Source organism: Aspergillus steynii, assembly GCF_002849105.1.
Source record: "Aspergillus steynii IBT 23096 chromosome Unknown P170scaffold_3, whole genome shotgun sequence".
Classification (NCBI taxonomy): domain Eukaryota; kingdom Fungi; phylum Ascomycota; class Eurotiomycetes; order Eurotiales; family Aspergillaceae; genus Aspergillus; species Aspergillus steynii.
This window is the reverse complement of record NW_020194400.1, coordinates 129,524-156,000: the sequence shown is the minus strand read 5'-3', so window position 1 is coordinate 156,000 and position 26,477 is coordinate 129,524. Positions and strand designations below refer to the sequence as shown.

General features: G+C 52.9%; 12 protein-coding genes across 12 annotated transcripts; 6 read left to right on the top strand and 6 right to left on the bottom strand.

Moving 5' to 3' along the window:
* Positions 1 to 258: 258 nt before the first annotated feature.
* On the top strand, positions 259 to 1,486 carry P170DRAFT_354148 (epoxide hydrolase family protein; the record flags this gene model as incomplete). Its single annotated transcript, XM_024844012.1, has 3 exons — positions 259 to 385; positions 437 to 1,032; positions 1,109 to 1,486. The coding sequence occupies 3 exons, from the start codon at positions 259 to 261 to the stop codon at positions 1,484 to 1,486; spliced, it is 1,101 nt and encodes a 366-aa protein (XP_024705227.1).
* A 449-nt stretch (positions 1,487 to 1,935) lies between these two features.
* On the bottom strand, positions 1,936 to 3,010 carry P170DRAFT_454627 (SDR family oxidoreductase; the record flags this gene model as incomplete). Its single annotated transcript, XM_024851457.1, has 6 exons — positions 2,967 to 3,010; positions 2,835 to 2,921; positions 2,630 to 2,785; positions 2,197 to 2,576; positions 2,038 to 2,132; positions 1,936 to 1,988 (listed from the first exon to the last, which is right to left on the bottom strand). The coding sequence occupies exons 1-6, from the start codon at positions 2,994 to 2,996 to the stop codon at positions 1,936 to 1,938; spliced, it is 801 nt and encodes a 266-aa protein (XP_024705226.1). The 5' UTR covers positions 2,997 to 3,010.
* Positions 3,011 to 4,867: 1,857 nt separating this feature from the next.
* Positions 4,868 to 5,384, bottom strand: P170DRAFT_435222 (antibiotic biosynthesis monooxygenase family protein). The gene has a single exon (XM_024848893.1). It carries the CDS (start codon positions 5,328 to 5,330, stop codon positions 4,953 to 4,955), a length of 378 nt encoding a protein of 125 aa, XP_024705225.1. The 5' UTR covers positions 5,331 to 5,384; the 3' UTR covers positions 4,868 to 4,952.
* A 596-nt stretch (positions 5,385 to 5,980) lies between these two features.
* Positions 5,981 to 7,521, bottom strand: P170DRAFT_424362 (DUF1593-domain-containing protein; the record flags this gene model as incomplete). The annotated part of the gene is made up of 2 exons (XM_024847561.1): positions 5,981 to 6,657; positions 6,708 to 7,521. 2 exons carry the CDS (start codon positions 7,519 to 7,521, stop codon positions 5,981 to 5,983), a joined length of 1,491 nt encoding a protein of 496 aa, XP_024705224.1.
* A 238-nt stretch (positions 7,522 to 7,759) lies between these two features.
* Positions 7,760 to 8,317, top strand: P170DRAFT_354961 (Mpv17/PMP22 family protein; the record flags this gene model as incomplete). The annotated part of the gene is made up of 1 exon (XM_024844064.1): positions 7,760 to 8,317. One exon carries the CDS (start codon positions 7,760 to 7,762, stop codon positions 8,315 to 8,317), a length of 558 nt encoding a protein of 185 aa, XP_024705223.1.
* Positions 8,318 to 8,530: 213 nt separating this feature from the next.
* P170DRAFT_491442 (putative high-affinity glucose transporter) lies at positions 8,531 to 10,692 on the top strand (the record flags this gene model as incomplete). The annotated part of the gene is made up of 3 exons (XM_024854021.1): positions 8,531 to 8,996; positions 9,050 to 9,152; positions 9,210 to 10,692. The coding sequence occupies 3 exons, from the start codon at positions 8,531 to 8,533 to the stop codon at positions 10,192 to 10,194; spliced, it is 1,554 nt and encodes a 517-aa protein (XP_024705222.1). The 3' UTR covers positions 10,195 to 10,692.
* Positions 10,693 to 10,890: 198 nt separating this feature from the next.
* P170DRAFT_355986 (FAD-binding oxidoreductase) lies at positions 10,891 to 12,426 on the top strand (the record flags this gene model as incomplete). Its single annotated transcript, XM_024844118.1, has 1 exon — positions 10,891 to 12,426. The coding sequence occupies one exon, from the start codon at positions 10,891 to 10,893 to the stop codon at positions 12,424 to 12,426; it is 1,536 nt and encodes a 511-aa protein (XP_024705221.1).
* Positions 12,427 to 12,581: 155 nt separating this feature from the next.
* P170DRAFT_133920 (NAD(P)-binding protein) lies at positions 12,582 to 14,003 on the top strand. Its single transcript, XM_024842432.1, has 2 exons — positions 12,582 to 13,886; positions 13,946 to 14,003. Exon 1 carries the CDS (start codon positions 12,736 to 12,738, stop codon positions 13,741 to 13,743), a length of 1,008 nt encoding a protein of 335 aa, XP_024705220.1. The 5' UTR covers positions 12,582 to 12,735; the 3' UTR covers positions 13,744 to 13,886; positions 13,946 to 14,003.
* A 123-nt stretch (positions 14,004 to 14,126) lies between these two features.
* On the bottom strand, positions 14,127 to 16,470 carry P170DRAFT_435220 (putative 5'-nucleotidase). Its single transcript, XM_024848892.1, has 4 exons — positions 16,288 to 16,470; positions 16,000 to 16,210; positions 15,740 to 15,933; positions 14,127 to 15,689 (listed from the first exon to the last, which is right to left on the bottom strand). Exons 1-4 carry the CDS (start codon positions 16,389 to 16,391, stop codon positions 14,204 to 14,206), a joined length of 1,995 nt encoding a protein of 664 aa, XP_024705219.1. The 5' UTR covers positions 16,392 to 16,470; the 3' UTR covers positions 14,127 to 14,203.
* A 198-nt stretch (positions 16,471 to 16,668) lies between these two features.
* On the bottom strand, positions 16,669 to 19,292 carry P170DRAFT_435219 (uncharacterized protein). Its single transcript, XM_024848891.1, has 2 exons — positions 18,774 to 19,292; positions 16,669 to 18,709 (listed from the first exon to the last, which is right to left on the bottom strand). Exons 1-2 carry the CDS (start codon positions 18,806 to 18,808, stop codon positions 16,891 to 16,893), a joined length of 1,854 nt encoding a protein of 617 aa, XP_024705218.1. The 5' UTR covers positions 18,809 to 19,292; the 3' UTR covers positions 16,669 to 16,890.
* A 511-nt stretch (positions 19,293 to 19,803) lies between these two features.
* On the top strand, positions 19,804 to 22,072 carry P170DRAFT_435218 (MFS transporter). Its single transcript, XM_024848890.1, has 3 exons — positions 19,804 to 19,879; positions 19,966 to 21,536; positions 21,602 to 22,072. The coding sequence occupies exons 2-3, from the start codon at positions 20,245 to 20,247 to the stop codon at positions 21,891 to 21,893; spliced, it is 1,584 nt and encodes a 527-aa protein (XP_024705217.1). The 5' UTR covers positions 19,804 to 19,879; positions 19,966 to 20,244; the 3' UTR covers positions 21,894 to 22,072.
* On the bottom strand, positions 22,013 to 26,088 carry P170DRAFT_463270 (5-oxoprolinase; the record flags this gene model as incomplete). The annotated part of the gene is made up of 3 exons (XM_024852159.1): positions 23,547 to 26,088; positions 22,194 to 23,496; positions 22,013 to 22,041 (listed from the first exon to the last, which is right to left on the bottom strand). The coding sequence occupies exons 1-3, from the start codon at positions 26,058 to 26,060 to the stop codon at positions 22,013 to 22,015; spliced, it is 3,846 nt and encodes a 1,281-aa protein (XP_024705216.1). The 5' UTR covers positions 26,061 to 26,088.
* Positions 26,089 to 26,477: the final 389 nt, after the last annotated feature.

The following is a 26,477-nucleotide window of genomic DNA, read 5'->3' as shown; positions in this document are numbered from 1 at the left end:
TCTGCATTGGCCTGCTGTACTCGGGGGATTTGAGAGCAAGCCTGTGTGTAGATACAAGACCATCCGACAAGGTACTTAGTTGGATAGAGCTTCGCGGCTAAATGTGATTCGCCTGATGTCATGCTCTGATCAACATGTACTCGGTACAAAAGGACTGAGCGTGTTCATCCTTAGATCACTTTATCCCTCACCAGCAGACATCTTCCGTAGCATCTAACATTCTTACTATAACGAACCCATTGCTACCCTAACACCATCATGTCTTCCGAAATCCGCCCCTTCAAGGTCGACATTCCAGTCGAAGAAGTGGACCGCCTCCAAAGGAAACTAAAGGATACCCGTCTCCCAGGCCGCGAGATCGTCCCCGATGCAGGAGACCAATATGGTCTGTCCCCAGCCCTTTCCATCTGAACAGCACCAACCCTAACACTCCCAGGACCATCATACTCATGGGCTCAAACCATCTATGACGCCTGGACCACCGACTTCGACTGGTTCTCCGTCCAGGCCGAAATGAACAAATACCCGCACTACATCACCGCTATCGAAGACATCAACATCCACTTCCTGCACGCCCGCGCCGACTCCCCCCGCGCCATCCCCCTCCTCATGATCCACGGCTGGCCCGGCTCCTTTTGGGAATTCAGTCAGGTGTGGGGTCCCCTCTCTCACCCTGCTAATCCTGAGGATCTGGCCTTCCATGTCGTCGTCCCCAGTATGCCGGGGTTCTGCTGGTCGGATTGGCCGCCGCGGAAGGGCTGGACGTTGCGTGATAACGCGAGGGTGTTTGATGCGCTTATGAAGAGACTAGGCTATGAGGAGTATATGGTGCAGTGTGGAGATTGGGGGCATTTTGTGGGCAGAGAGCTGGGCGCTAGGTTCACGGATTCGTGTAAGTTGTTGCATTGTAACTTTGCGCCGAGTCCGTTGCCAGAGGGGGTGCAGTATACGGAGAGAGAGAGGGAGGTTGCAGGTCGTGTGGAGGATTGGTTGGAGAGGCATATGGGGTATGCGGTTGAGATGCGGACTAGGGTATTTCCTCCCTTCTGCCTTTTCCCCCACTACCCTTCTGTAGGGCGTGAATTAACTGAGTGATCAACTCCGATAGCCCCATACCATCGGCATCGCCCTGCATGACAACCCACTCGGGATCCTGATGTGGGCTGGCGAGAAATACAACGAGGCTGCGGATCCCGACAAGCAGAAACAGCCGTTCTGGACAAAAGCCATCCTCACGACCGCCTCGCTATACTTTTTCACCGGGTGCATTATGCCCTCGATGCTCTGCTACTACGAGAATGTGCGGCATGAAAACTTTGCGGAATTCAACATGCGCCCGGAGAATCGCATCCAGGTGCCGTTTGGTTATAGTTCGTTCTTTTGGGACACGGAGCCATCGTCCAAGAGGGCGGTTGAGAGGACAGGGAATTTGGTGTTCTATAGAGGTATGTGCTCCTTGCTTTCGTGGTATTGCCATGGTGGCTAATGGGTTTGTTTAGAGAGAGATGACGGAGGTCATTTTGCGGCGCTGGAGAGCCCGCAGGGGTTGATGCAGGATGTGAGGGAGTTGGCGGTGCAGGAGTGGAAATTTAAGTAGATGATGGTTCTCAACGCCTAATGAGGGATGCCAAAAGCCTGTTGTTCAATGCATGCAATTTTGCAATGAAGCTACACGATCTACATAATTATATGTTGATTTTTTTGTCCTTCTGAATATGCCATCAGAGCTTTCTGGCATACAAGGCAATCTGTATACTCAGAAACCTTTGAGATGCTACATCATCTTTCTGAAATATATTCTGACCGAAAGAGTCTTTTCGAGACCTATATAGCGCAACAACTCGAACTTTGATGATCGTTCACATTGAAACATCTCACGTATAACAATCATAGACTGTTCGTGAATTTTGACGCACAATTTATTCAACTTGAAGCTTAAGCATTCCTCTCACTCCATTCCCGATCAAAGACAGTCAAAGACCGTTGCGCTATATGAAATTAGCAACCAGCCAGAGCAGGCATAGAAAGAAAACTCACCAGACGGAACAATATCCATGGCCTTCACAGACACATTCTCCGGCTGCTTGACCATATACACCGCTGCACCGGCGATATCCTCCGACACCAGAGGTCTAAGAACACAAATTAGCCTCCCTATCTTGCACGAACGAAACCGCCAGAAACAAAGAGACATACTCGTAGCCCTCGAAAAACTTCTCATACTTCTCCTTATCATGCCCCACTCGCAAGGAATGAAAGTTCGTCGCCACACAACCCGGCCGCAACGCCAAGACACGGATATTCGTCCCGCAGAGCTCATTGCGCAGCGCATTTGTGAACCCCTCTTGCGCGGCCTTGTTGCAATGGTAGACCGACTCCCCGGGGAACGGGGGCACCTCGAGTCCCGTGACCGACGTAATGTTGAGGATGGTGCCAAACTTGCGCGACATCATGGATGCGTTCAGCACGGCGTACGTGGTAAACATCAGTCCGTTGATGTTCGTGTTGTTCATAGCGAGGATATCGCTGATCTTGAGGTCGGAGAATGTCGCGGGGGCGCCGAGGGCCAGCCCGGCCTGTTTGATTCATCAGTGAGTTTGTTAGACAGGGAATGGGGAGGCAAGCGCACGTTATTGATAAGAATGTCGATCTCGCCGAGCTCTTGCACGGCTGATTTCACGGCCGATTCTACCACTTCGTAGCTTTGGATGTCGACGGCCTTGTATATTACTTTGGACTTTGGGTGTTGCTTTTGGACGGTGGATGCCAGTGTTTGCAGTTTATCCTTGCTCAAGTTAGAATGTTGGATCTAGAAGATTGCCAAATTCTTGTACCTCCGATCTGGCGAAGAGAATCAAATTCGCGCCTTCTTGGGCGAAAGCATGAGCGATGGCTGCGCCAATTCCCATGGACGCTCCGGTCTAAATGGGTTAGTCAGAGCTTCATCAAGAATGGAGGACTCTTACAATGAGCACGTTGGATCCTTTCAAAGACATTTTGAGGTTCGTTGACTGACTTGTGAAGGTGATTGAAGTTGTTATCTGTTCCTATCGAGATTCCTCGCTGTCTTATACTCCGCAATGCCGTCATGTTTGACTAAGCAGGATCACCACCTCGCTATTTTTTTCGTCGAGCTCGCGTAGGCTTTTCCGAGTTCTTTTAGCGAGTGCCAGGCTATGCAAATTGATGGTTTTTGTTTTAATTCCGCTGTATTCCATGTTTCAAATGAGAAAAAGAAAATGTAGCCCCAAAAGTAACCCTTTCGTTCTGAATCTCAAGTAATCTCTAAAAAACCTAAATCATGCCATCTGGAACACGCGATGAAGTCTTCATCATCTCCGTAACTATCTTGATTCAATCCCGAAAATACAGTATAAATAGGACTTCTTCAAATTGCAAAAGGAGGTCATCCACACCTTCATTCTGTCTATCTAATGGGATTACTTGTTCGTATTGCCACGGATCGTACCCTGAGATTGACTCAGCTTAAGCAAGCCCATGAAATTGTATAGTTGATCATTGATGATTAATTCGGATATTTTGAAGTCTTAAAAAATAGTATTAAGATGTGGATACCACCGTGAATAGTCTGCAGCACCCATGGGCTTAAAAGATCAACATAGGATCTTGCCGAGTAGTGGTGCTCTCACCTTCAGCCCCCTATATATTCTGTCTTGGTCTATTGAGTAGATCGGTACAATCACCGGCCTCAACGAAAAGCTATACTATGATAATTCCCCCTTGTCCATTTATTTTTGTTTTATTTTTATTTTAGTTTTTTTGGTTGTCGGTACCCAGGAATTCCAATTGTAGGCTGACTTCTAGGTTGACTACCCCGACCTTCGTTGGCAAAAGTACACCACGGAGAAAATCGAGAAGATAGAACGTTATTCAATCTTCATTATTACAAAGACAAACTTGTTTCAAAACCCGAGATCACCTAAGATATATATGACCTACTGTCGGGGACTATCGGGGATCATACGAATTCCCATATTGCCAACCACGAAGCGGCCTGGAATTAGGCGCTGCGTTAGCTTCCTCCCAACCAGCCACTCATTCGCCATCTCTGCAGCAAGATCCAATTCGAGCGCATTATCGGATGCTACCCCGCCCGCTGATCTTCCGTTAGAGCCCAAGAGCAGTACGCAGTAGAGCTCCTGCACCAGCTGTCATTGTGTAACTGTTCTTTTCCAACACCCTTGTCCATGCTGACAGGCGTGGGAGCTCCTGCGAGAACGATGCCTCTTTCATGCGACCCACCCTGTCCTGAATGTGCCACGATACACTTGGGGGCCGTGTACAAGCTGGGAACTGTACGCGATTAGGATAAAGTCACGGAGGCTGACCTGCAGCTCGGAGGCGTCGGCATTGGCAACAGACGAACCCGTTCCACAAGGTGCCCCGAGCGGCAGAGAGTACTGATTATCGCTGCACAGTTCATCCGCAATATTCGCTGGTTTCTGGCGGGGACTTTCAGGCAATCAATAGTCTTTGGTCTGTAGATCGCGCCTGTATTCTCTCGGAAGTCACGCCTTCTTCGCCGACTTCATGCCATTTGACAGAGAAAGATCGGTGACTGAATTCCGCAGGTAGATAGGGGCCTGTTGTGCCGATCATCGCTCATCAATCGACTCGTCCATTTGGTGGAGAAAAAGCATGAGGTGGACAATTGGAAAGCCATGACCGGGATCGATAAACTGAACTTGCTCGGAGGGGGTCATGAAGATGCGTCTACTTCGGATTGGACATCTAATGGGCTCCAGTAGGTTTAGGGATTGGCTAGTACTTGTACATTGAGAGTTTGAAAGTCCGTTTTGATTCACATTCGAATAGAATGTAGGTTCTTGGCGGCCACACTAAGTTCATTTGCCATTTCAAGGGAAAACTATGCTGATGTGTGAATTGCCCCCCCAATCCGCAACCCAGGACGCTTTGTTGTTGGCAAATGCCTAGGCCAGACAGATACCATCGATATGCTGTTTCCGGTAGAGTGCGATTCGAGCTTCGGTTCCATCTGGATAGTTGACGAGGGTTTCCTTGAACTCGGGCAGGTCGTAATATGCCTTCAAAGCTGCGGTAGACTCCCAAATCGCATAGTTGAGCATCATATCGCTTCCGTTGATACCACGGTGGAGTTGAGTCGAGATGAATCCTGGCTGGCGTTTGGCTAGCTCAGCGTCGATTTTCCATGCCGCGAAGGCTTCCTCCATTTTGCCAGCCGGGATGTGGAAAGTATTGACGAGTACACATGGGCCTGCTTCGGGCTTTTCTTTGAGCTGCTCCGACAGCGGTGTGCGGGGGTTGATATCGATGAATGTTGCCACCATTGTGATTGAGGTTGCAGGATGATTTGGGATGAAAGGTAATTGAGGTGATGAAAGCTATTCAGTAGACCTGCCTTCAGAGGCTCTTATATAACATACTGGGTTAAGTTCACTGCAGGATCATGAGGGCCTCGGCGTCATCGGCGGTCTAATCTAGTAGTCATTGCTCCGGAGTAGAGTCTACCGGGAATTTGATTGGTGCTCCACACCCCACATGATGTCAAGATTTCTAATCTGGTAGAGTCGTGGGTCCGGAGTAGAGTATACCGGAGATTTGATTGGTTCTCCGTATCCTATATAGAAAATTATTCCAAGGTGACAAGGAAGTCGGTGTCAATAGATATACCTCATGTCTAGAGTTTCTAGTCTAATACAGTCGTGGTTCCGGGATAAGTCTCCGCGGCTAACTTCAAACTTGCGATGATATTTATCATTGCTTGACCTAACACCCTAGTAAGTGTGGTATTTTCTATATTGTGTATCAATGGTGTTTCCGAACACCCAGAAACTGCCTTGATTGATTTTTGGAAGGAGGTTATTGATGATTGATATTTGTTGAAACTCATCGGCCTAAACGTAGGACGACATAGACTCACTTTGACTATTCGCAGGTATTTGCATACCCAGTCATTGTGCTTGAATGCTGTTTCTATTTATAACTCGTCATGAACAGAGTCGCCTTCTCCCACGGCAGGTTTCCCTTTGATGGTTAATATTATGCGCCGGTAAGCTACAATGTCTCCATCCGATATCTCCAGAATAATGTGCAAGTGCTTGTCATCAAATGGATGGACTCCTCTGCCCGGCTTGTGCAGAACCTCGGTGTTTGGTATCTCGACAGACAGCCTAGGGGTATCAGTTCCATCCATCTTCAAAACATGCACATCACGCTTTGGGGTGTTGAGGTTTGAGCTTGGTTCCAGATATTGCCACCACTTGAACGCGAGAGTATCGCCATCTGGGTCACAAGATGCAGTTGCATCCAATACGATGTTCTCGCCGGGTTTGACAGTATATTCTAGAACATTTCGGCCCAAACTGCCATTCACAACAGCAACAGGAGAATGATTTGCCCCTTCAAATGTCTTCTGGACAGTCCACTGCATTCTCGCCTTGAAATCATTCTGGAATGCAGTACGCCATCTCCAGATTGTGACGTGCGGACCCATCATTGTGCTTCCTGAATCATCGACCACGGTATCGATGCTATCAGCAAAATGTCCTTCACCCCACGCCACTGGTCCATATCGACCTCCCCAGGAGCCCCATTCGGGATGTTCTGGATCTGATAGGCCGGTCGGGATCATGTAGAGCAAGGACGGCGAGTCACCTTATGACGGTTAGTAGCTGAGCTGAAGTTGAAGACGTTACATAGCTGACCCTCGATAATAAACTCTCCATCAGGATACTGAGCTCCCAAAGGCCCAACTGATTGGATATGATCTTTGATCCACTCTTTGGAGATGACTTCCTTATTCCCATTGCTGGGAAAGTGATAATAATCATCGCCCGAGATTCCTCCCCAGGCAGCATTTGCGTATCGGTTAAAGTCATGCACGCTCGCAATGTAAAACAGATTGGGCCAGTTTCGTCGAATCCAAGGCCCACTGTTATCCTGGTCGGAGATCGAGTAGACACGCAGTTTCGCAACGAATTCCTCCACTTCTTCAGCCGATCGTGTCGCATTCACATACCATAGTGCCTGAGCGAGTGTGTTGGCACCACCCCACACAGGGATCCATAGTGGTTCCTCTGACTTGTCCACCGCCGCAACGAGAAGCTCTGAGCCTTCGCTGTTCTGTTTCTCGCCCACCCCGTTCATCCCGTACTGAGTTGAGCCTGACTTGATCAGGCTGAGCAGATGATCAGGCTCTGGCCATCCAGATGCGTGCTTCTTTAGATTCTCGACGCACTTGCCATAGCCGCTCACGATGTCGCGCATCTGATCGGGACGAGTTGTGTCATTGAGCCACCAACTCGTGGTGGCCACCAGACCTTCGATTTGGAACTCATTCGCGTACACGAGTAGCCGAACTAGTGACTGTGCATCATCGGGTTCATTTGCGATGTCACTCAGTAGGAAAAGACGGCGCTGTGTCGATTCTTTAACCTGGCATTCCGAAAGAGCGAAAGAATGGGACAAGATGGCCCAAAATGCAGCAAGCAATGGGAGTAACCTTCGGAGCCCAGCCATGGTGAGATGTGATTTTACTTGGACTGAATAGCAGACTCTCCTCACCTTGACTAAATAGGCTGGGGGGCTCGAGGCTCGTCGCTGGATCGAGAAAGGGTGGCTCAAGATGCCTATTTAGGACGTGGGGGCACACCCCTGTCCGCTGCCTTGTTGACCGCTATAAGACTGCAATCTGCTAGCACGATATTCCAGCCACTATAGCTCTTACAAAGTATCAATTCTTACATCGCATCTCACCATGCCCTCCCTTATGGTTGTCACCATCCAATCGGCCATCCTCAAAGCAGCTGCCAATATCACGGCTCAGACCCTATCGCAATGGGGAGCAGAAGAGCCCACCGAACTCGACTGGGCTCGAGTAGCTGAATTCGCTGTATTTGGCTTGGTTTCTGCGCCCTTGGTGTGCTTCTGGCAACGCGCTTTGGAGGAATCCTTCCCCACTCAGAATGGCGTTGTGTCAAACCCCCACGCCCAATCCACTGCACGAAAGAAAGACCAACCACACCGGCTCAACTGGCGCAATGTTCTTCTGAAACTTTTCTTGGACCAAACCATTGGATTGTTTTTCATCAACGTCATATTCATCACTTGCACCACAGGGGCCAGGCTCCAAAGCACAAGCCTTATCGCTCGCGAAATTGAAATGAAAATAGTTGGAATTCTGAAGGCTGGGTGGAGGATTTGGCCTCCCGTTGCCCTCATCAACTTTCTATGGGTTCCTTGGCAGTGGAGAGTTGTTGTGACGTCTGTTGTGGGATTTGGATGGAATATCATTCTGAGCTTCCTGTCGAAATAGAGAAACCGGAGTTTAGCATATGGTGGCTGTCATTTCCTCTTTTGACCATCACTCCCCGCTTCCTGGGAAATGCGCCCCAGGAATTTCTCCGCTTGGCGCTTCTTCCCCGTGGGGTTACAGATCTATATAAACCTATATTAAAGAAGTCTGTAACTGATACTCGTGCTTTCCGTTTAACATTGGATATTTCTCCTCCGCATCAATATTTACATTATGTTGGCCACTCTCAGGGCAACCCCTTTGTACCAAGACCTGAATTGGCGGCTCGTCCTCATCGGTCTCACAGCATCACTAGGAGCCATGGGCTTTGGCTTCGATAACGGCTGGTGGGGCGGAGCCTTAGGCCTGTCAGAATTTCAGCACAAGTATGGAGCCTACGATGGAGATCTTGATCAATGGGTGATTCCGTCTGATAAAACTTCCGTTGGCACTGGAACCGGCTCCGCTGGTATTATTCTGGGTTGTATCCTGGCGCCAATCATTACCTCGCGATTCGGTCGGAAGATGGGCTTCTTGACCTTATCATGCCTGATGATCGTTGGTGTTATATTGGAAGCCAGTGCCATTACTTCTTTCTGGCAGTTAGCCGTTGGGAGAATCATTGTTTACTCTGGCATTGGGTTGGCTTCGAATGTTGTTCCGACATACTTATCGGAATGTTCACCCCAGCGTGTTCGAGGTTGGCATTCATATCGATGGCTTTTCCATGAGAAGACTAATCCTATAGTATAGGCGCCTTTCTTTCGCTTTATTCATTCTTCACGTCATTTGGCGTCTTCATGGCAACCCTGGTTGTATACCTATGCCGCACTAGAAATGATAGCTCTCAGTATCTGTATGTATCCAAGCTGCCCCTGTCTTTACTTTGATTTCGCAATTAACCAGATCCAAGCATCGTGATCTGCTGCCAGCTTTTCGTCCCTGTTGGCTATCTACTCGCCTACCCGTTTCTCCCCGAGTCACCTCGATATCTTGTTTACCGTGGCAAGTATGCCGAGGCAGAAAAGGTCATGAAAAAGCTCTACAACCACCAGGAATCTATTCCGCAAGAAATCGAAATGCTGCGCGTTCAACTGGAGGAACAACGAGAGCTTCATAAAGCGACGACAGTCCTGGACTGTTTCAAAGGAACGAATCTCCGCCGAACCGTTGCAGCAATGGGAGTTCAAATTCTTCAACAAGCACAAGGTGTCTCATTTATTCAAAATTTCGTCGTGACATTTATGCAGCAGATGGGATTCCCGGACCCCCTGAAGACCAACGTCCTCGTCACCGGGTGCTCGTTCGTTTGCCATTTTATTACCTTCATTACGTTTGACAAGCTCGGCCGTCGCAACTCTCTCTTCCTGGGCTCCGTCGGCCTCGCTGCTACAATGCTGAGCACGGGAGGTGCCATTGAATCCGCTCCTGCAGTCGCAGATCTTTCCGCGCAGGCAAAGAATGCCTGTGCCACTTGTTTGATTCTTTGGTATTGCATCTACGGCTTCACGTGGGGTCCTGGATGCTGGATTGTCACCGGCGAGATTGGAACAGGTCAGCTTCGGGAGCGAACCGTGTTCCTTGCGTCAATGGGCAGCTTTCTGACGTCGGTTCCGATCAATTTCGTCAATCCGTACGTGCAGAGTGCGATTGGTGGGAGAGTCACTTTCATTTACGGTGCGTTCTCGGTCGTCTCGCTACTCTTTGTATGGTTCTGTGTGCCGGAGACCAGCCGGAGATCACTGGAAGAGTTGGATGAGATGTTCCAGGAGAAGGTTCCTACCTGGAAATTCGATAAATACGTATGCACCGGCATTGGGGCCGAAATCGCGAGGTTGGAACATGGTGGGCTTTCCGAACGGAAAGTTGTCAAGGTGGATGTTGAGACAAGAGGGTAAATTGTTCTCAAGGCATGCTGGTTGGTGCCACACGGTAGCTAGAGCCTGGTATTCGTTAAAGGAACTGGGGTTCTTCTTTTCATTGTTCGTGTCATCCCTGACTTTATGGAAAATCAAGACTCTGTGTCTGCCATCCTTCTCTCTCAGAGAGGAAGCTGTACGCACCACCGCCCGAAGAGGATTAGCGAGGGCGGCTTGATCCGAGTCTCGCTCTGTGTTCTGATTGGTCCCGTGGAAACATGCCTGAGGTATCAAGGTATCAAGGTATCGAGGCATCGAGGCATCGAGGCATCGAGGCATTCACCCAGTAAGGCAGATCAAGGAAGACTTCGGCCTTCCCGACTTTCTTTCTTTCGAAATCTCCTCCTGCGATGGATGAACAAGGCTGCAGACGCTCAACACGCGGTCTCTTTTGCTCGTCGAGCATCATTAGCGGGGCGGTACCATCCTGTCCGAATCAAACCTCGCAAACAAGCATATCCTGTTAAGTCGATGATTTGATTGAATAAACTGGTCGGTAATAGATGGCTTCCGACGGTTTCCGATGAATAGGAGCAGAGTGTTGATGGCGATCTGAAGGGATGGATCAACGGACTCACGATCATCCGGATTAGGCAACCGCCAACTCCGCATCTGCATCTCCGACCGCAGAACAACAACTCCAATTCACCTCCACAACTCTCCATCTCCCACGCCATGGACTATTCCCACGACGAAGCGGTGGCCACCGTGGCCAGTCAAGTCCAGAGCTTCCACAGTCGCCAGCAACCATTCCGTATCTACCATGGTTCTACTAACAGCACGCGCGACTCCCCTTACGGGCGCGACAACATCGTCAACACCGCTCCTCTCACCCACGTTCTCCAGGTCGACCCGACCGCCCAAACGGTCCTAGCCGAGCCCAATGTCCCTATGGATCAGCTCGTTCAGGCAACGCTGGCCCATAATCTCGTGCCGCTGGTTGTGATGGAGTTCCCCGGCATCACGGCCGGCGGCGGCTTCTCCGGGACTTCCGGCGAGAGCAGTTCCTTCCGCCATGGCTTCTTCGACGCGACGGTCAATTGGATTGAGATCGTACTTCCAAACGGCGAAGTGCGCCGAGCATCGCAGAAAGACGACCCCGAGCTCTTCTGGGGCGCCGCCTCGGCCTTTGGCACCTTAGGCATCGTCACGTTGGTCGAGATTCAGTGTCGTCCGGCCAAGCCATTAGTGGAACTTACCTATCACTCTGCTGCAAGCATGGATCAGGCCATGCAGGTCTTTCGAACCGCTACGGCTGACCAGACAATTGAGTATCTCGACGGCATCGTCTTCGCCAAGAACCACGTTGTCGTCTGTGCCGGACGCCTCGTAGATTCTCCGCCCGAAGGTGGTCCTGTCCAACGTTTCACGCGTGCGCAAGACCCCTGGTTCTACATCCATGCGCAGCGCCGCAGTCCTGCACCCTCCGCTGGGTCCAACACGCCGCCATCCGTTACTCATTATATCCCGCTGGAAGATTATCTATTCCGGTACGACCGAGGTGCATTCTGGACGGGCCGCTTCGCCTACCAGTACTTCTTGACCCCCTTCAATCGCATCACCCGCTACATCCTGGATTTCTTCATGCATGCTCGCGTCATGTACCATGCACTGCACCAGAGCGGATTGTCCAGCTACTTTATCATCCAGGACGTTGCTGTGCCGTGCGGAGGCACGACCGAATTTATCGACTGGCTGGACCACAAGGACTCGTTCGGTTCCTATCCCATCTGGCTGTGTCCGCTGCGACATTCTGAGGGCGTCATGTCGCGCAGTCGGGACCTGTCTGACGCAAACACGGAGACAAACTCCGAGACGGATGACGGGTATATCATGAACTTTGGCTTGTGGGCGCCGTCCCCATTCCACAATGATCGACAAGCATTCATCGCGCAGAACCGTCGGCTGGAGGGCAAGGTGCGGCAGCTGGGCGGCAAGAAGTGGCTATACGCTCACGCGTACTACACCGAGGATGAGTTCTGGTCGATCTACAACAAAAAGGAGTATGACTCGCTGCGTGCTAAATATCATGCCTCGTATCTGCCAGATCTGTATCAGAAGGTGCGGGTGAACCTAGTGCCTGGCAACGGCAGTCAGTCGTGGGAGAGCTGGATGCGAGGCCTGTTCTGGAGCGTGTGGCCTGTCTCGGGACTGTACGGGGTGTACAAGGCGTGGCGAGGAGGAGAGTATCTGATTCGAAAGCATAAGTAAAGATTCATCAGGGGCCAAGTTGCAGGGCACTGAAGCCCTGATGGTGCCACTGCCGAATGTCGGTGTGCGCTAGTAGAACAGTGCAGGACACACGTCATGGCCGAACATCTCCAGAAGACGCTGATCTGCTCAACTAATGAAGATCCCCACTCGGACGGGCCCAGATCCTCGGCTATCTGGACTATATCGGTCTGCATCGGTCTCTCCACTTCAGCATTGAGCCCATTCAGGTACATATCTACCACCTTTCTTGTACTGCCATAATTCTGCCATTTGTCTTCTCGACATTATCTTCGCAACATCGTAAGAATGGAATTTCATATCAACCCCGACGATCTGCCCTCTCTCGCGGGCAAGACGATCCTCATCACCGGTACTCCTTTCTCCACATTCCCACTGGAATCCCCGCTGACCCCATCAACAGGAACCAATTCAGGCATCGGCCTCTCCACAACGCACTTCCTCCTTTCACACGGCGCAAATGTCATCGCTGGCGACATCTCTGCCTCTCCACCCCCCTCCTTGCCCAATCCCAACCTCACCCCCTCGACGCCTCAACCTAAACCCGGAACCCTTTTCTACCAGCCCACCAACGTCACTGAGTGGTCCAGTATCCGCGCACTCTTTGAAAAAGGACATGAGCATTTCGGGCGCATCGACCACGTCTTCGCAAATGCAGGCATCCGACCACAGAGCAACTTTCTCGAAGAGACCTTCGACGAAGACGGGCTCCTTGCGCCGCCGAATCTCGGCACCGTGGATGTGAACCTCATCGGCGTGGTGAATACCCTACGACTAGCCGTATATTATCTGAAGCGCGGCGATAGACCCCAATCTCAGCAGTCCGAGTCCCCATCAAACGGCGAGCATATAGTCCAAGGGAAAAGCATCATCCTCTCCGCCTCCGGCGCCTCCCTCCGCAACTTCTGGGCCGCCGACTACGCCACCGCCAAGCATGGCGTTCTTGGCCTCATCCGCGGTCTAACTGAGGATACGACCTCCCTGGGCGGCGTGCGCCTTAATGCCGTGGCCCCGTCCTGGACGGACACTGGGATGGTGCCGAAGACGTTGCTGGAGAGTGTTGGAGCAAGAGTCCAGGATGCGGTTGCGGTGGCGAGGGCCGTGGCCACCCTGTTTGGCGATGACCAGAGACATGGTCAGTTGGTGTATATTTGGGATGGACGGTACTTCGAGTTGAATTCCTCCAAGGGAGGGATGCTGGATTCGGTGGATCGTATGTTGCCGGAGATGGTGTCGGAGGGGGAGGCGATGGTAAGGTTGAGAATGAGGAGTTTGGAGAGTCGAGTGACCGGTTGATATCTTCAGGCTTCTTTTGGGCGGTCGGATCCTTTAGTAGTTTTTGTATTTCGTTTGTATTCGGTGATTTAATTTTTATTTGACTGCGCTTAAGTCATGATTTGATTGTCTTGAACAGGATGTCATATGGAATGAATAAATGAGTGAGAACGCTTTTCGATGTTAGAAACAATGCTATTCTCTAATAGTCCGATCGGTCAAGGTTTCTTCAGACGGAACGCTAATCAAATATACCTGGTCTAGTTTCTACAAGGGTGTGCATCCACCCTGGACACCCTGGAAACTACTCAAGCAAGGGTGCCTCCTATATTGTATTAGTGCCCCTGGACCTCTCGATATACGAGTACGGATGCTTTAACTACACATGAAATAAGACAAACATCATGCTATATTCACTCTGCTCAAATCTATCGCAGTACAATCATATCTCATAACTCATGCTATACGATGCTCATCCCGACTAATTCGGCCCCTCGATCACAATCCGTCCCTCCAGACGGGGCGCAATGCCAGGAGTCCAGGTAGGCGTGACGCCAGGTCCCTCGTCCACGTCTTCCACGGTAGACGGCTGCAGTCCGGCCCTGCGCATCCATTTGCGCGTGGCCCAGCGCGCGACGCGCAGTCGATGTTCTTCCTCGACGGTGGACCGCGCCGGCAGCGTCACGTAGTTGGTGGTCGGCTGCGGGGAGGTCAGGATCTCCGGGTCGGTGTCGGAGTCTGAGTCCATGTCGTCGTCTTCGCCGCTGCGGTCGGGGCTGCTGTCTTTGTCGAGGTCGGCGAATCGGCCGTAGTGGTATTGTTTGCTGCGCTTGAGGGACGGGCGCCGCAGTTGGTACGGGATTTTCTCGGACACAGGAGATGTGCCGGATGACGCGGGCTTGAGCCATCCGTTTGCGTGTAGGTTCTTGTGCACGCTGCCCCAGTGGCGTGTCATGCTTTTGCTGAAGCGTTGCCATTTGCCCATTACCCGCAGACTGAGGAAGTATTGGCGGAGTAGAGTGCTCACTAATACGCCGCTTTCTTCGTCTACGATCTCTTCTACCTCGCCGCCGGCTGACTTCACGAGCAATGATGCGAATCCGTCCTTGCCGCGGGCCATGTAGCCCCGGGTCGCTAGGGTGTATGTGCGATCGAAGTTGATGGGCTCGCCGCAGACCATGGCCCAGTTGATTCGGGATCCCGGGGGGCCGGACGGGTCGTAACTGAACGAGATGTTGGAGACCTGGGTGAAACGCCCTTCGAGGGCGGGTAATAAACTGACGCCGTTCTCCAGGGCGTCCATCAAGGCGCGACCGGGGACGCGCAGTAGGACCACAGGGTCCTCGAATGGGAAACAATTCAAAATATCCTTCAACCGAAGGATGCCCGGGGGATAGATCTGGTCTCCTCGGATCGTTCCGCCGGCCATAATAGCACAATCAGCGTTGTAGAAGAATCGCATCAGGTCGCAGACAAAGTTTCCGAGGTTCGACTCCCTTTGTCGGACGGTTGAGAACCGCCCATCGAGCGGGCGTGACGTGTATCCGATGGGTTTCTCTAGCTTTGACTTCAAACTGGATGTGAGCTTCTCAACCAAAGCCACTGCGGCGGGATCCTCGGGGATGGACTGATACATGTCCCGCCGAATGATGCCGAAGTCCCATCCACCCCCTTCTTTCCGCCAAGCCTCGATGTAACTCAACTGTTTGAAGTCGGTCCCCGACCGCAGGACATGAATCCCGTTGATCACCGCATGGCCGTAGAAGTGATCATGACCTCCAAGAACAATGTCAATCAGTCCTTCCGGGACGCTCTTCGCCAGTTTATAGTCATTCGGTTCACGTTGATGGGTGACAGCAACGATGATCTCAGCACCTTGCTCGCGGAGACGGGGAACCAGCTCGATGGCCGTCTGGGAGGCGGATTTATAAATCAGGTCGGGTGGGAGGGAGTTGATCGTTCCTAGCCTTCTAGTTGTTAGTATCTCGTACCACCACCTGACCGGAACTCCACTTACCACTCTCGTTCTCCCAAGCCAATCACTCCCACCTTAACACCCGTAGACGAAGTCAACATAACCGTTCTTTCACAATTCGCGATAGGCACATCCTCTCCTAGAGCGGGATCGAGAACATTGGCGAGCAGCCACGGAAAGCGACACTGGCTGCGCAAGTGGCGCAGCTGTGCAACGCCGAAATCGAGATCGTGATTCTGCAGACATCAGCCTCCTTTGTCCATGTATTCCAAGGCAATTCTCCTCCGCATCGGCTCACCCACCCCAAGACACGCCACGTCCGTTCCAGCCTTGTTCAAAAACGGCACCATGTGCTTCCCCTTTGTCACGGTACTCTCGAGACTCGGGTTGAAGGCATCGCCCGAGAAGAAGGTAAGGGGGTCCGGTTGTCCCGCGAACCGGGCGTCCGATCGGTAGTAGTTGATGACGGATTGGAATCGAGAGACGCCGCCGACGGGCTCCGCGGATCCTGCTCTATGCTGGTGTTAGCATGCGTGGTCAGATAGCTACCTGGCCTATCCCTTGGTTACCCCGCGATATGGGCGACTTACTCCACGTGGTAGACATCGTTGTAGTGGATCAACCGGAGATCCGGGGTGCCGGTTCTTTCGCAGGCATGAGTGACAGAGAGGCCGTCCTTCTCGACGGCAGACATGACGGGTTCAGGAGTCGATCTCGGAGGAATGTGGAAGAGGAAAGGAGAGCGGCGGACAATCCGGGGATCAGCTCACCGTCACTGCCACCTTAGGCATCAACATCGGCCATGCAGGCACCCGTGCAGCTCGGCCAATCACAGGCTGGGAATTACGGGGCAGACATCAGGTATCCACTGATGCCTGATGATGCCTGATGATGCTTGACTGCATACTCCTGCAGCGTTCGTTATACTGGATGCGTTGGGCAGACTCTTATTACAGATATGTAACGCAAGGAGATGTTCAAACCAGTTGAGAGATTTAGCTATTTCTAATCGTAGAGTGGATATTTAGCAAGTCATGGTGGTATGCAAGCAATGGGTATTTTTTGTTGTACATGTCGGAGCCTGATCCAGGCACCCAACATTGATCGTGCCAGCCATGAAGTTTCATTTTAAAAACCCGAACGCCTCGCCTGATAACTGAAAACCCGAAGAAATGGTATAGAGCAAGTGTTTTTCATATGCGTCGTTCCGTTACTGTCCATCGTCGTTTTACGCCGGTCTCGGCATCTTTGTTCAAAGGGGCACTTCCCCACAGGCCTCGCTGTGAAAGAGTTCTTTGGGGGAGTTGTTTAGGCATTTCTGTCTCCTTCGGTTTCTTTACTTCGCTCTCTTTCGTCGCAGCCTGCCCGGACCAGGCATTGTCAAAGTTGGGGATCAAGTCATCTGCTCCGACTTTTTCCGAGATCGAGCCCCAGAGGCCACCGGACGTGCGAGGAGCGGTCGAAGGTCGCGCCATCATCCAACCGCGTGATCCGCCTCCAGAAGTAGGAGTTGGTCCGATGCCAAACGGACTCTGGGACAGAGATGCTCGAGATGAAACTCGGTTTCGATAGGAGGGCACGGTCGGAGATGTTAGGCTAGTAGGAGAGGAGACAGTGGACATGGTTGGGTTCCCACCGGGTCGCAAATGTTCCGTTGAAGCGATTATCTGCAGATTGTAGTCGTGCAAGACCGACTTTTCTCCATTGGCATCATGCGGGATCACGGGTCCACCGAAATCGGACGACTTGGTCGAGGACCTGTCGCTGTCTGTGAGGGTCGCCATGGTGAGGGAAGCGGTTCCAACGTTGACGAGGGTTGTTTCTCCCTTGATGGCCGAAATCAATGCGTTGCAGCCAGCTCCGTGAGTTACGATCACCAACACTGTCTCCATCGAATCTTCTCCGTCTCCCGAACTTGTGTCGCCGGTATTATCCAAGAATTGGGAATGACGCCGGGGTCGGTTATAAGGGATCGACGGGTCATGGTTCGCGTACCAGGAGACCATGCGCTCCAATCCGGCCGCAAACCGGGCGTTCATTGTACTCCATTCCTCTTCGTATTCGCCGCCGTTGCCCCAGCCCTGGGGTTCGCGCATGCTATCCCATTGATAATCTATCCTCATACAGGCATCACGCGCATGCGAAACATATCCGGTAGGGATGGGCTCCGACGGCGATATGGCATAGCTGGGGGTAGGTGGCGTGTAAAGACCATCCGGAATGGAGGAGAGGCTTGTGTTGATCTTGCTAAGCATCCTCCGCGTGCCCGGCGCATCGGCGGATTGCAACGTATCATGACTCGCGGCGCGGTTCCTTCGCCCATCTGGGTTCGCCTGCGTTTTATTTGTGTCGTCCGATAAGATAGGACCGTCGCCTTTGCCCCAGCCCCCGGGGAAGTGTCCGACTGCCGACCGGGTGTAGTTCATGTCCGCCTCGGGAACAATGCTGTCGCGTCTGAGGAGCTCTGCCTTGGCTGCCGTGACCATCCTCTCCGACTTCGGCGGCGGGGAGATCTCCTCGAAATAACTGGACGTCAACCATTCTCCCAGAAACGCATCCACGCGCAACAGGCAGCGGTGATCATTCGGAATGGCACTGGGAATAGCGGAGCTGGCGTTGAATCCGTGGACCGAGGCTCGGCCTTTGCCCGTTGTATGGGTCTTTGGATTCTTCACCGCAGATGGTTTCAAGGGCAAATCAACGTCCGTCTCCGGGTAGTGTTGGCTGATGCCCGCGCTCACAGCGATGGCGGTCTGCAAGCACCGAAGGTAGGGAGATGAATGGATGATGACTCGTCGCTTTCGTTTGGAGGATTGCGCGCGGAAGGAGGGTAAATCTTGGTTGTCCGTTCCATCAGGGGGTGACTCATTCCCCTGCGACTGTAAGAGATTGATGATTTGCGCTCCTAGAGTACGAGACTGGAGCCAGCCGCCGTAGGAAAGAGGAGGATCGTAAGGAGTGGGGGATGTCAGATGCCAATTCTTGTCGGCCGCGTCCAATCGGGCGCCATGCCTGTGAGTAGAGTCAACACTTCATTCCACCTGATTCCACTTTACTCGACGCAGGTCAAACCAACCTGACAATAATAATCCTCGTAGGAGGGTTCCCCATGGCGGGCTTTAGTGGTGTCAAGCGGGGGAAATCGAACTCCGACCGCAAAGAAAGAGCCCACAGAGAATCACATGAACGGGGTGTCAGGGACAGTTGGGAAGTTGAAAGTGACAGGAAATGCGATCCGAGAAGTCTGACGAGGGGTGGGGAGGAATAAAATCCAGCAGCCTCCAGGGGGCTATGAGGGGAACCTCAGCTCAGGTGAGTCTGGAAAGTCCGGCGGGGTAAAAGATCAAGAAGCCCTGATCAGACGGACTCCCAGGGATGATGTGTCATTGACGGCCATCGAAAGTGGCGGCAAGCCACGTCGGCATGAAGGACGAGAGATGAAAGAGCGACGCGCAGAAAGAATTGCCGTGTTTGCCTTCTTTTTTTTTTCGTTTGTTTCTTTTTTTCTTTTGGTTCTTTCGGCCGGCATGTGATGCGCTTACGTCAGGACTGAGGTCATCTTCTGCACGCCCGATGCGGTTTAGCGTTGTCTCCTCTCTTTCTCTCTTGCTCATCTCTTTCCTCTCATCTCCATCGACAGTCAACGGAGTATTTAATCAACTCCAGAACTCAATACTATTGACTTAGTCGACTCATGCATTTGCCATCCATCAAACAGCAGTCGGTTTCGGATGAAGTGACACGGCATTCGTCCGCCTGACTCCCTCCAACGGCTTCCATTGGTGGTCAATGCAGCGCCAATAGGCTATCACGGGGCCTCCTAGACCAACAGGCCACAATGACTTACATCCACGATCTTGCCCCGGTTGAGACTCTGTCAAGGGCGCTGTGTCTGGAGATTATCCGTCAACATCAACATATCTTCTACTCCTACGTTCGGTCAGAATATCTCATCGAAATAGAGAGGCTTTCCATAATAACTATTGACTAGGCTAGTTCTTGCATACATGGTTACTCGAAATATACGTCCTAGCCATGGTTGAACGTGGAATGTAGGCATCGTCAGGATAAAATGCGCCTGACTACCGGCCAGATGGCAGCAGACCCATAAATATATATCTCGATGACCTGCCTGACGGTTCAGGCACCATTTCTTGGCTCCCGATGGCTACACGGTATGCTGTAGGTCACTCGATCTATTCGCCTACATATGCTCGCAATTTATCTTGATTTGCCCCTGAACATCGAAGGAAGCTAATGCCAACAAGCTCTTCTTATCAATCACTGCGGATTTGATCCGCGCTGACGGAATCGGTGCAGATCCATGGCTCGCCCCCCTTGATTGAGCCTATCCCAGGCAATCCAGACCACTCAAGGGCGCCGAGTGGGTCTTCGACTAGCCAGGTTGAGTTCATTTTTTCCATTAAGTCATTAATGCGACGGATTCTTAAAGAAGCTGAGCCCTCCGCTGCTCTTCCCTGCAAAAGTCTGCGTTTCACTGGTGTGCGAGGAAAGATTCGTTCGGAGAATAGAAGGTGTTCTCGGAGATGGAGTCTTCTCGTGGCAACGATCCCCGAGATCCATCGTTCTCATCCAGTAACTCCGAATCCGACGTCCGTGGCGAATTGCACGAGAAACCGACCGAGGACAATGACGACCCCGAAGCCCTGGCCCGAGTCGAAACCTCCCATTCGGCCATAGAGCCCCCCAAGACGCTATGGCAGGAGGTCCCGTTTATCATGGTGGTCTGCATGGCCCAGTTTATGACCCAGGCCGGCCTGGCGATCTCCATCGCTCCGGTGTACATCATCGGGGAAAGCTTCAACACGTCCAGCCCGGGTGAACTGAGTTGGTTCGCAGCCGCTTATAGTCTGACGGTCGGCACGTTTATTCTCGTCGCTGGTCGTCTCGGCGATGTCTTCGGTCATCGCCTGATGTTCGTCATCGGTTTTGCGTGGTTCGGCTTGTGGTCACTCTTGGGCGGCTTCAGCGTCTGGTCCAACCAGCTGTTTTTCGACTGCTGCCGTGCCTTCCAGGGCATTGGACCGGCCATGTTGTTGCCAAACGCGATCGCCATATTCGGGCGCACCTATCCGCCCGGTCTGCGCAAGGAGATGGTCTTCTGTTTATTCGGCGCCACGGCGCCTGGCGGATTCATCGTCGGCGGCGTATTCTCGTCCATCTTTGCCCAGCTCGTCTGGTGGCCCTGGGGATACTGGGTTATGGGCATCATGTGCTTTGTCTTCGCGGCGCTTGGCCTGATCGTCATTCCCTACACCCCTCGCCCCCGATTCAGAGACACCATGCCCATCTGGGTCCGACTCGATCTCCTCGGTGCCGCGGCAGGAATCTCCGCCCTCGTCTTGATCAATTTCGCATGGAACCAAGCCGCCCTGGTGGGGTGGAAAACACCGTACACCTACGCGCTCCTGATCGTCGGTTTCATTCTCATGGGCATCTTCGGCTTCGTCGAGCGCTCCGCCCCGTGTCCTTTACTCCCCAAGTCCGTCCTAACCGGCGACCTAGCCTGGGTGCTCGGATGCATCGCAGCAGGCTGGTCCAGCTTCGGCATTATCATCTACTACTTCTACCAGTTCATGCTGGTCATTAAGGGCAACACGCCGCTTCTCACGACCGTCAAATTCGTTGCCGCCGCACCCTCCGGCGCCATCGCTGCCCTGGTAACCGGATTCCTTCTTTCTCGACTACCCCCAAGCGTCATCATGTTCTGCGCCATGTGCTTCTTCACCGCTGGATTGTCTATCTTCGCTACCGTCCCTGTCTCCCAGACCTACTGGGCCCAGGCCTTCGTCGTGAGTCTAATAACCTGCTGGGGAATGTAAGTCATCCATAACAGATCCTGATATATCCTCCAACCCACTCCCAACTAACTCTCAAAAACAGGGACATGTCCTTCCCTTCCGGCACACTCATCCTCAGCAACTCCATGCCGCGCCAACACCAAGGTCTCGCCGCCTCTCTCGTCACCACGACTGTCAACTACTCCATCTCCCTAGGCCTCGGGTTCGCAGGCACCGTCGAGTCGAATGTCAACCGCGGCGGTAGAGACGAGCTTAGAGGGTACAGGGGCGCGCTGTACTTGGGGATCGGGTTTGCAGGGCTTGGGTTACTCGTGTCGGTGGCTTTCATGGGCGTTAGTTGGAGGAGGTATCGGAGGGGGAAGAAGGAGGGTTGAGTTGTTGGTGATGGATTGTGGGTGAGGATTGTATGATAGATTGGAAGTGAGGGTAATGGAGGCAGGGGAGTGATGATGGATTAGATTATTGGGTTTATTGTATATTAATAGATGGTGACTTAGATGGAGATTGGCTGGATATACACTCCTGTTGACTAGAGCCAGTATCTGGAACCCGTATAGTTTACTCGATCAATCAAATGTAAACTTCGTATATTGACAATCCAAAACGTCAATTCATATCACATACAGGATTCCACCCGATATCCAGTCCAATCCAATCCAATCACTCAGACTTACCCCACCCTCCACCCCCAGCCGTCATAATAACCACCCGATCATGCGCCTTGACCGACACCGTATTCTTCCCCCCGATATTAACCACCCTCTCACCACCCTCCTCATCCTTCGACACCCACAGATTCAGACCCGCCTGCGCGTCCTCCCCGCCCTCAAGGCCATACGGGCGATGAACCCTCCGTTCCGAAAGAATCGAGCACTCCATCGGCGCCAGGAACTCGATGTCGCGAACCACGCCGTCCCCGCCGCGGTGCGCGCCCTGTCCCCCCGATCCGCTCCGCAGCGTGAACTGCCGCAGCAGCGTCGGGTATCGCTTCTCGAGGATCTCCGGGTCGGTGATCCTCGTGTTTGTCATGTGCACGTGGATCCCGGACTCGCCGGTCCAGGTGGGTCCGGCACCGCTGCCGCCCGCGATGGTCTCGTAGTAACCGAAGCCTGGGATCGTGGCGCCTGTTTCCGGGTCGGTTTTGGGGTTCGTCCCGAAGGTGAGGTTGTTGCAGCAGCCTTGGGAGGCGGCGCAGGCGCGGAAGGCTTTCAGGACGACGTCGGTGATTCGTTGCGAGGTGACGACGTTGCCGCCGACGACGGCGGCGGTTTTGGTGGGGGAGAGGATGCTGGGTGAGGGGACTTGGATGTCGATTGGGGCCAGGCAGCCTTGGTTGAGTGGTACGTCGGCGGCGATCATGCAGCGTAGGCAGTAGATGATGGCCGAGTGGGTGATGGCGATCGGGGCGTTCCAGCCGCCGTAGACTTCGGGGCCGGTGCCGGCAAAGTCAAAGACGGCGGACCCATCGGTGCCGTTGATGGTGATTTTCAGCTTGATGGGCGTGCCGTCGTCCATGTAATCGACGGATTCTAAAGGCTGGCCGCCGAACCGCTGGTGGAGGTCTTTGAGGAGGTTGCGGACGGCGGTTTCGGCGGTTTCTTGAATGGCGTACATGTATTTCTGCACTGTTTGGACGCCGTACTCAGCGAAGAGACTCTGGATTAGTGTGATACCGCGAGTGTTGGCGGCGATCTGTGCTTTCAGATCCGACAGGTTATCGCTGAAGCATCGGGCCCCGGCGCATCCCGGGTGTTCAGCGGGTTTGCGGACCAGAAGTTCGTGCACACGGTCTTCGTTGAAGACACCGTTGCTGACGATCTTATCACCTTCGATGGCGGCGCCTTCCTGCCAGAGCTCGGTCGACTTTGGCGGCATGGAGCCGGGAAGAATACCACCGATGTCGGCGTGATGGCCGCGAGATGCTACGTAGAACATGATCTCGCTGCCACCGGGCTTGTCGAAGACGGGCGTGATGACCTGATTATGTTAATACACTGGCGTAATAAAACATTTCGATAGTGGCTTACCGTGATATCGGGCAGGTGTGTCCCGCCAGAGCTCGGGTGGTTGGCAACTAGCACATCTCCATCCCTTAGATTTCCAAGCCACTTCTGGTGCTGGAAGCGCACGGCAAATTGCATGGACCCAAGATGTACCGGGACATGGGGTGCATTGGCAACGAGTCCGCCATCTGGGGAGAAGAGAGCGCAGGAAAAGTCCAAACGCTCCTTGATGTTTGTGGAGACGGACGTCTTTTGCAGAGTCCGGCCCATCTGCTCGGCAATTGACATGAACCGATGGCCGAAGATACTCAAGCGGATGGGGTCGATACCCGAAGAAACGCCGCTCTGAGCCTTCGCCTGCGAATCCTTCAGATCAATGACAATGCAGGTTTCCAGAATGCTCGCCACCGAGTCCGGCGCTACCACAACTGTCTGGGTGTTGTCGATGATGACGGCAGGTCCGTGGACGCGAGTATTCTTATCAAGCTTGTCTAGTAGGTAGACAGGGGTGTCGATACGGCTGGCATGTCCGTCGAAGAACGCCTTGGTAGTGTTGTCTGGGGAGGCTGTGACGTCCTGAAGAGTGGCTTCCCTCAATTGCACAAGGGGACTCTTTTCTTCCCGCACCTTTGACGATGCAATCGTGCGCACACGGATATCATCGACAAGAACGGACCGTTCCGAGTTGAAGTTGAACTCGCGGCGGTGCCGAACACGGAACTGCTCCAAGAAATCAGAACCGTCCTCGGGTTTCAGAATCATCAGACTGGTGTCTGAACCGTCATAGCGCATGTTGAGGTACAGCTCGTGCCGGACCTGGTTGGCCGCAAAACCTTGAACCTCCATATCTTCAGTGGCAACCTTGGTCAACTCGGCAAACCGACTCTCAAGTGTGGACTGCGAGTTCAGATAGTCTTTGGAAACCGGCTCCTGCGACTCCTTTACCACCTCCGCAAGGGCCAAGCCATACGCCGAGAGGACCGAGGAATATTTGTGGATGATGACGCGAGAAATACCCAACGATGTAGCCACGGAACAGGCGTGTTGTCCACCAGCTCCACCGAAACAAGCCAAGTGATGCGCCGCCGTCTCGAAACCCCGAGCCTGGGTGAGGTTCCGGATCGGGCGAGCCATCGATTCATCAGCAACCTTCAAGAACCCGAGAGCAATCTCCTCGGGAGTGTACTCTGACTCGCCGCTCTCCCTGCGCTCCGTGTTGATTTTCTCGCTCAATTCAGTGAAAAGCTTGGTCGTTGCTTCGAGGTCGAGGGGTTGATCCTCGTTGGGACCGAAAATGTGCGGGAAATATTCCGGCATGAGACGCCCAAGGAAGAGGTTGGCGTCGGTGACAGTCAAAGGACCACCTTTGCGGTAACAAGCCGGGCCAGGATGGGCGGACGCAGACTCGGGTCCGACATAGAACAGGCCGTTCCGATACGACAGGATCGAGCCACCACCGGCGGCAACGGTATTAATGTCGAGTTGAGGAGACTGGATGAGAACACCGGCAACCTTGGATCCGAACACATGCTCCAAATGCCCATCAAAGCGAGACACGTCGGTAGAAGTACCGCCCATGTCGAAACCGATTACCGGCGTCTTCTCGGTGGGATCCCAGCTGGTTGCTGCGAAGCCCACAACGCCGGCAGCGGGGCCAGATAGGATAGCCTTGAGGCCACTGAATTTGCGGAAGTCAACCAGACCACCGTCCGACTGCATAAACTCGAAACGACACTCGCGCTGCTGGTCTAGGCCGCCTTCGAAGCTGGATGAGATGGAGTCGATGTATGTCTTAATGACAGGGGTGAGATAAGCATCCGCAGCGGCTGACATGCCTCGCGGCACGATCTTGATCATGGGTTGCAGCTTGGAGGACAAGGTGACGGAGAAACCCATGCCTTCGGCCAACTCTCCGATGACGCGTTCGTGCTCCGGATAGGCGAACGAATGGACCAGAGCGACAGACAGCGACTGATACCCTTGATCCTTCAGCTGCTGAAGTTGAGTCCGAACCTCTTCGACATCCAGCTCCTGCACCACGCGGAACTGCTCGCCCGTTACGCCCTCTACGACGCGAGAGCTCGAAAAGCAGTCCTTGTCCGCGGCTGCATGGATCGGAATCACTCGTTCATTGATTTCCACGACACCCTCCGGAAGAACACCCGGTCGGGCCATGGATAGATCGAAAATATTCGGCCGCGATTGGTCGCCGATGTGCAATAGATCACGGAAGCCCTTGGTGGTGAGGAGGGCCGATCGGGCTCCCTTGCGCTCTAGCAGCGCATTCGTGGCCACGGTAGTTCCCATGCGAAGACTGCCAATGGCGTCCATCTTCAGAGGCTTCCCCCGAGGAAAGGACTCGCCGGTGACCTTCTCGAGGATCTGGCGAACACCCTCCGTGGGTGCATCTTGGTAGTGGGCGGGATCAACCGACAGTAACTTAAGGATGATGTCAGGGCGACCGGGCACGATGGCATGGACATCGGTGAATGTGCCACCACGGTCGATGGAGATCGTAATTTTCCCAGTTCCGGCCATGGTGAATGAGGATGACAGTATGAGGCCGATGAACAATGGGATTAGCAAAGGTTGAGGAGGGGGAATACCCTCGAATAAGTAGGAGGGGCCGATAACGATAAGGTCACGTGTCGGGCCGATGAGTCGGGGCGTCGGCAAAACCGGCCCGATGTCGCCGGCTCGATGGATGGTATCATCGAATGTCCATTTTGCACAGCAATCTAATGGGTTACTAGCACCCTGCTAGTGTCAAGGTACTCCAGTGTATTCCAAAGAAAAGAAAGACTAGTGATACGATGAAAATAGGAATTTTACGGTTGAACTATAATTATAGCACTAGGATACTATATAATGAACACAACTGAGTACGAGGGTTCAGTAACATTGAATGAGAACAACTGCCTACTATCAGCTTAAATAGATACTATGAGACGACAA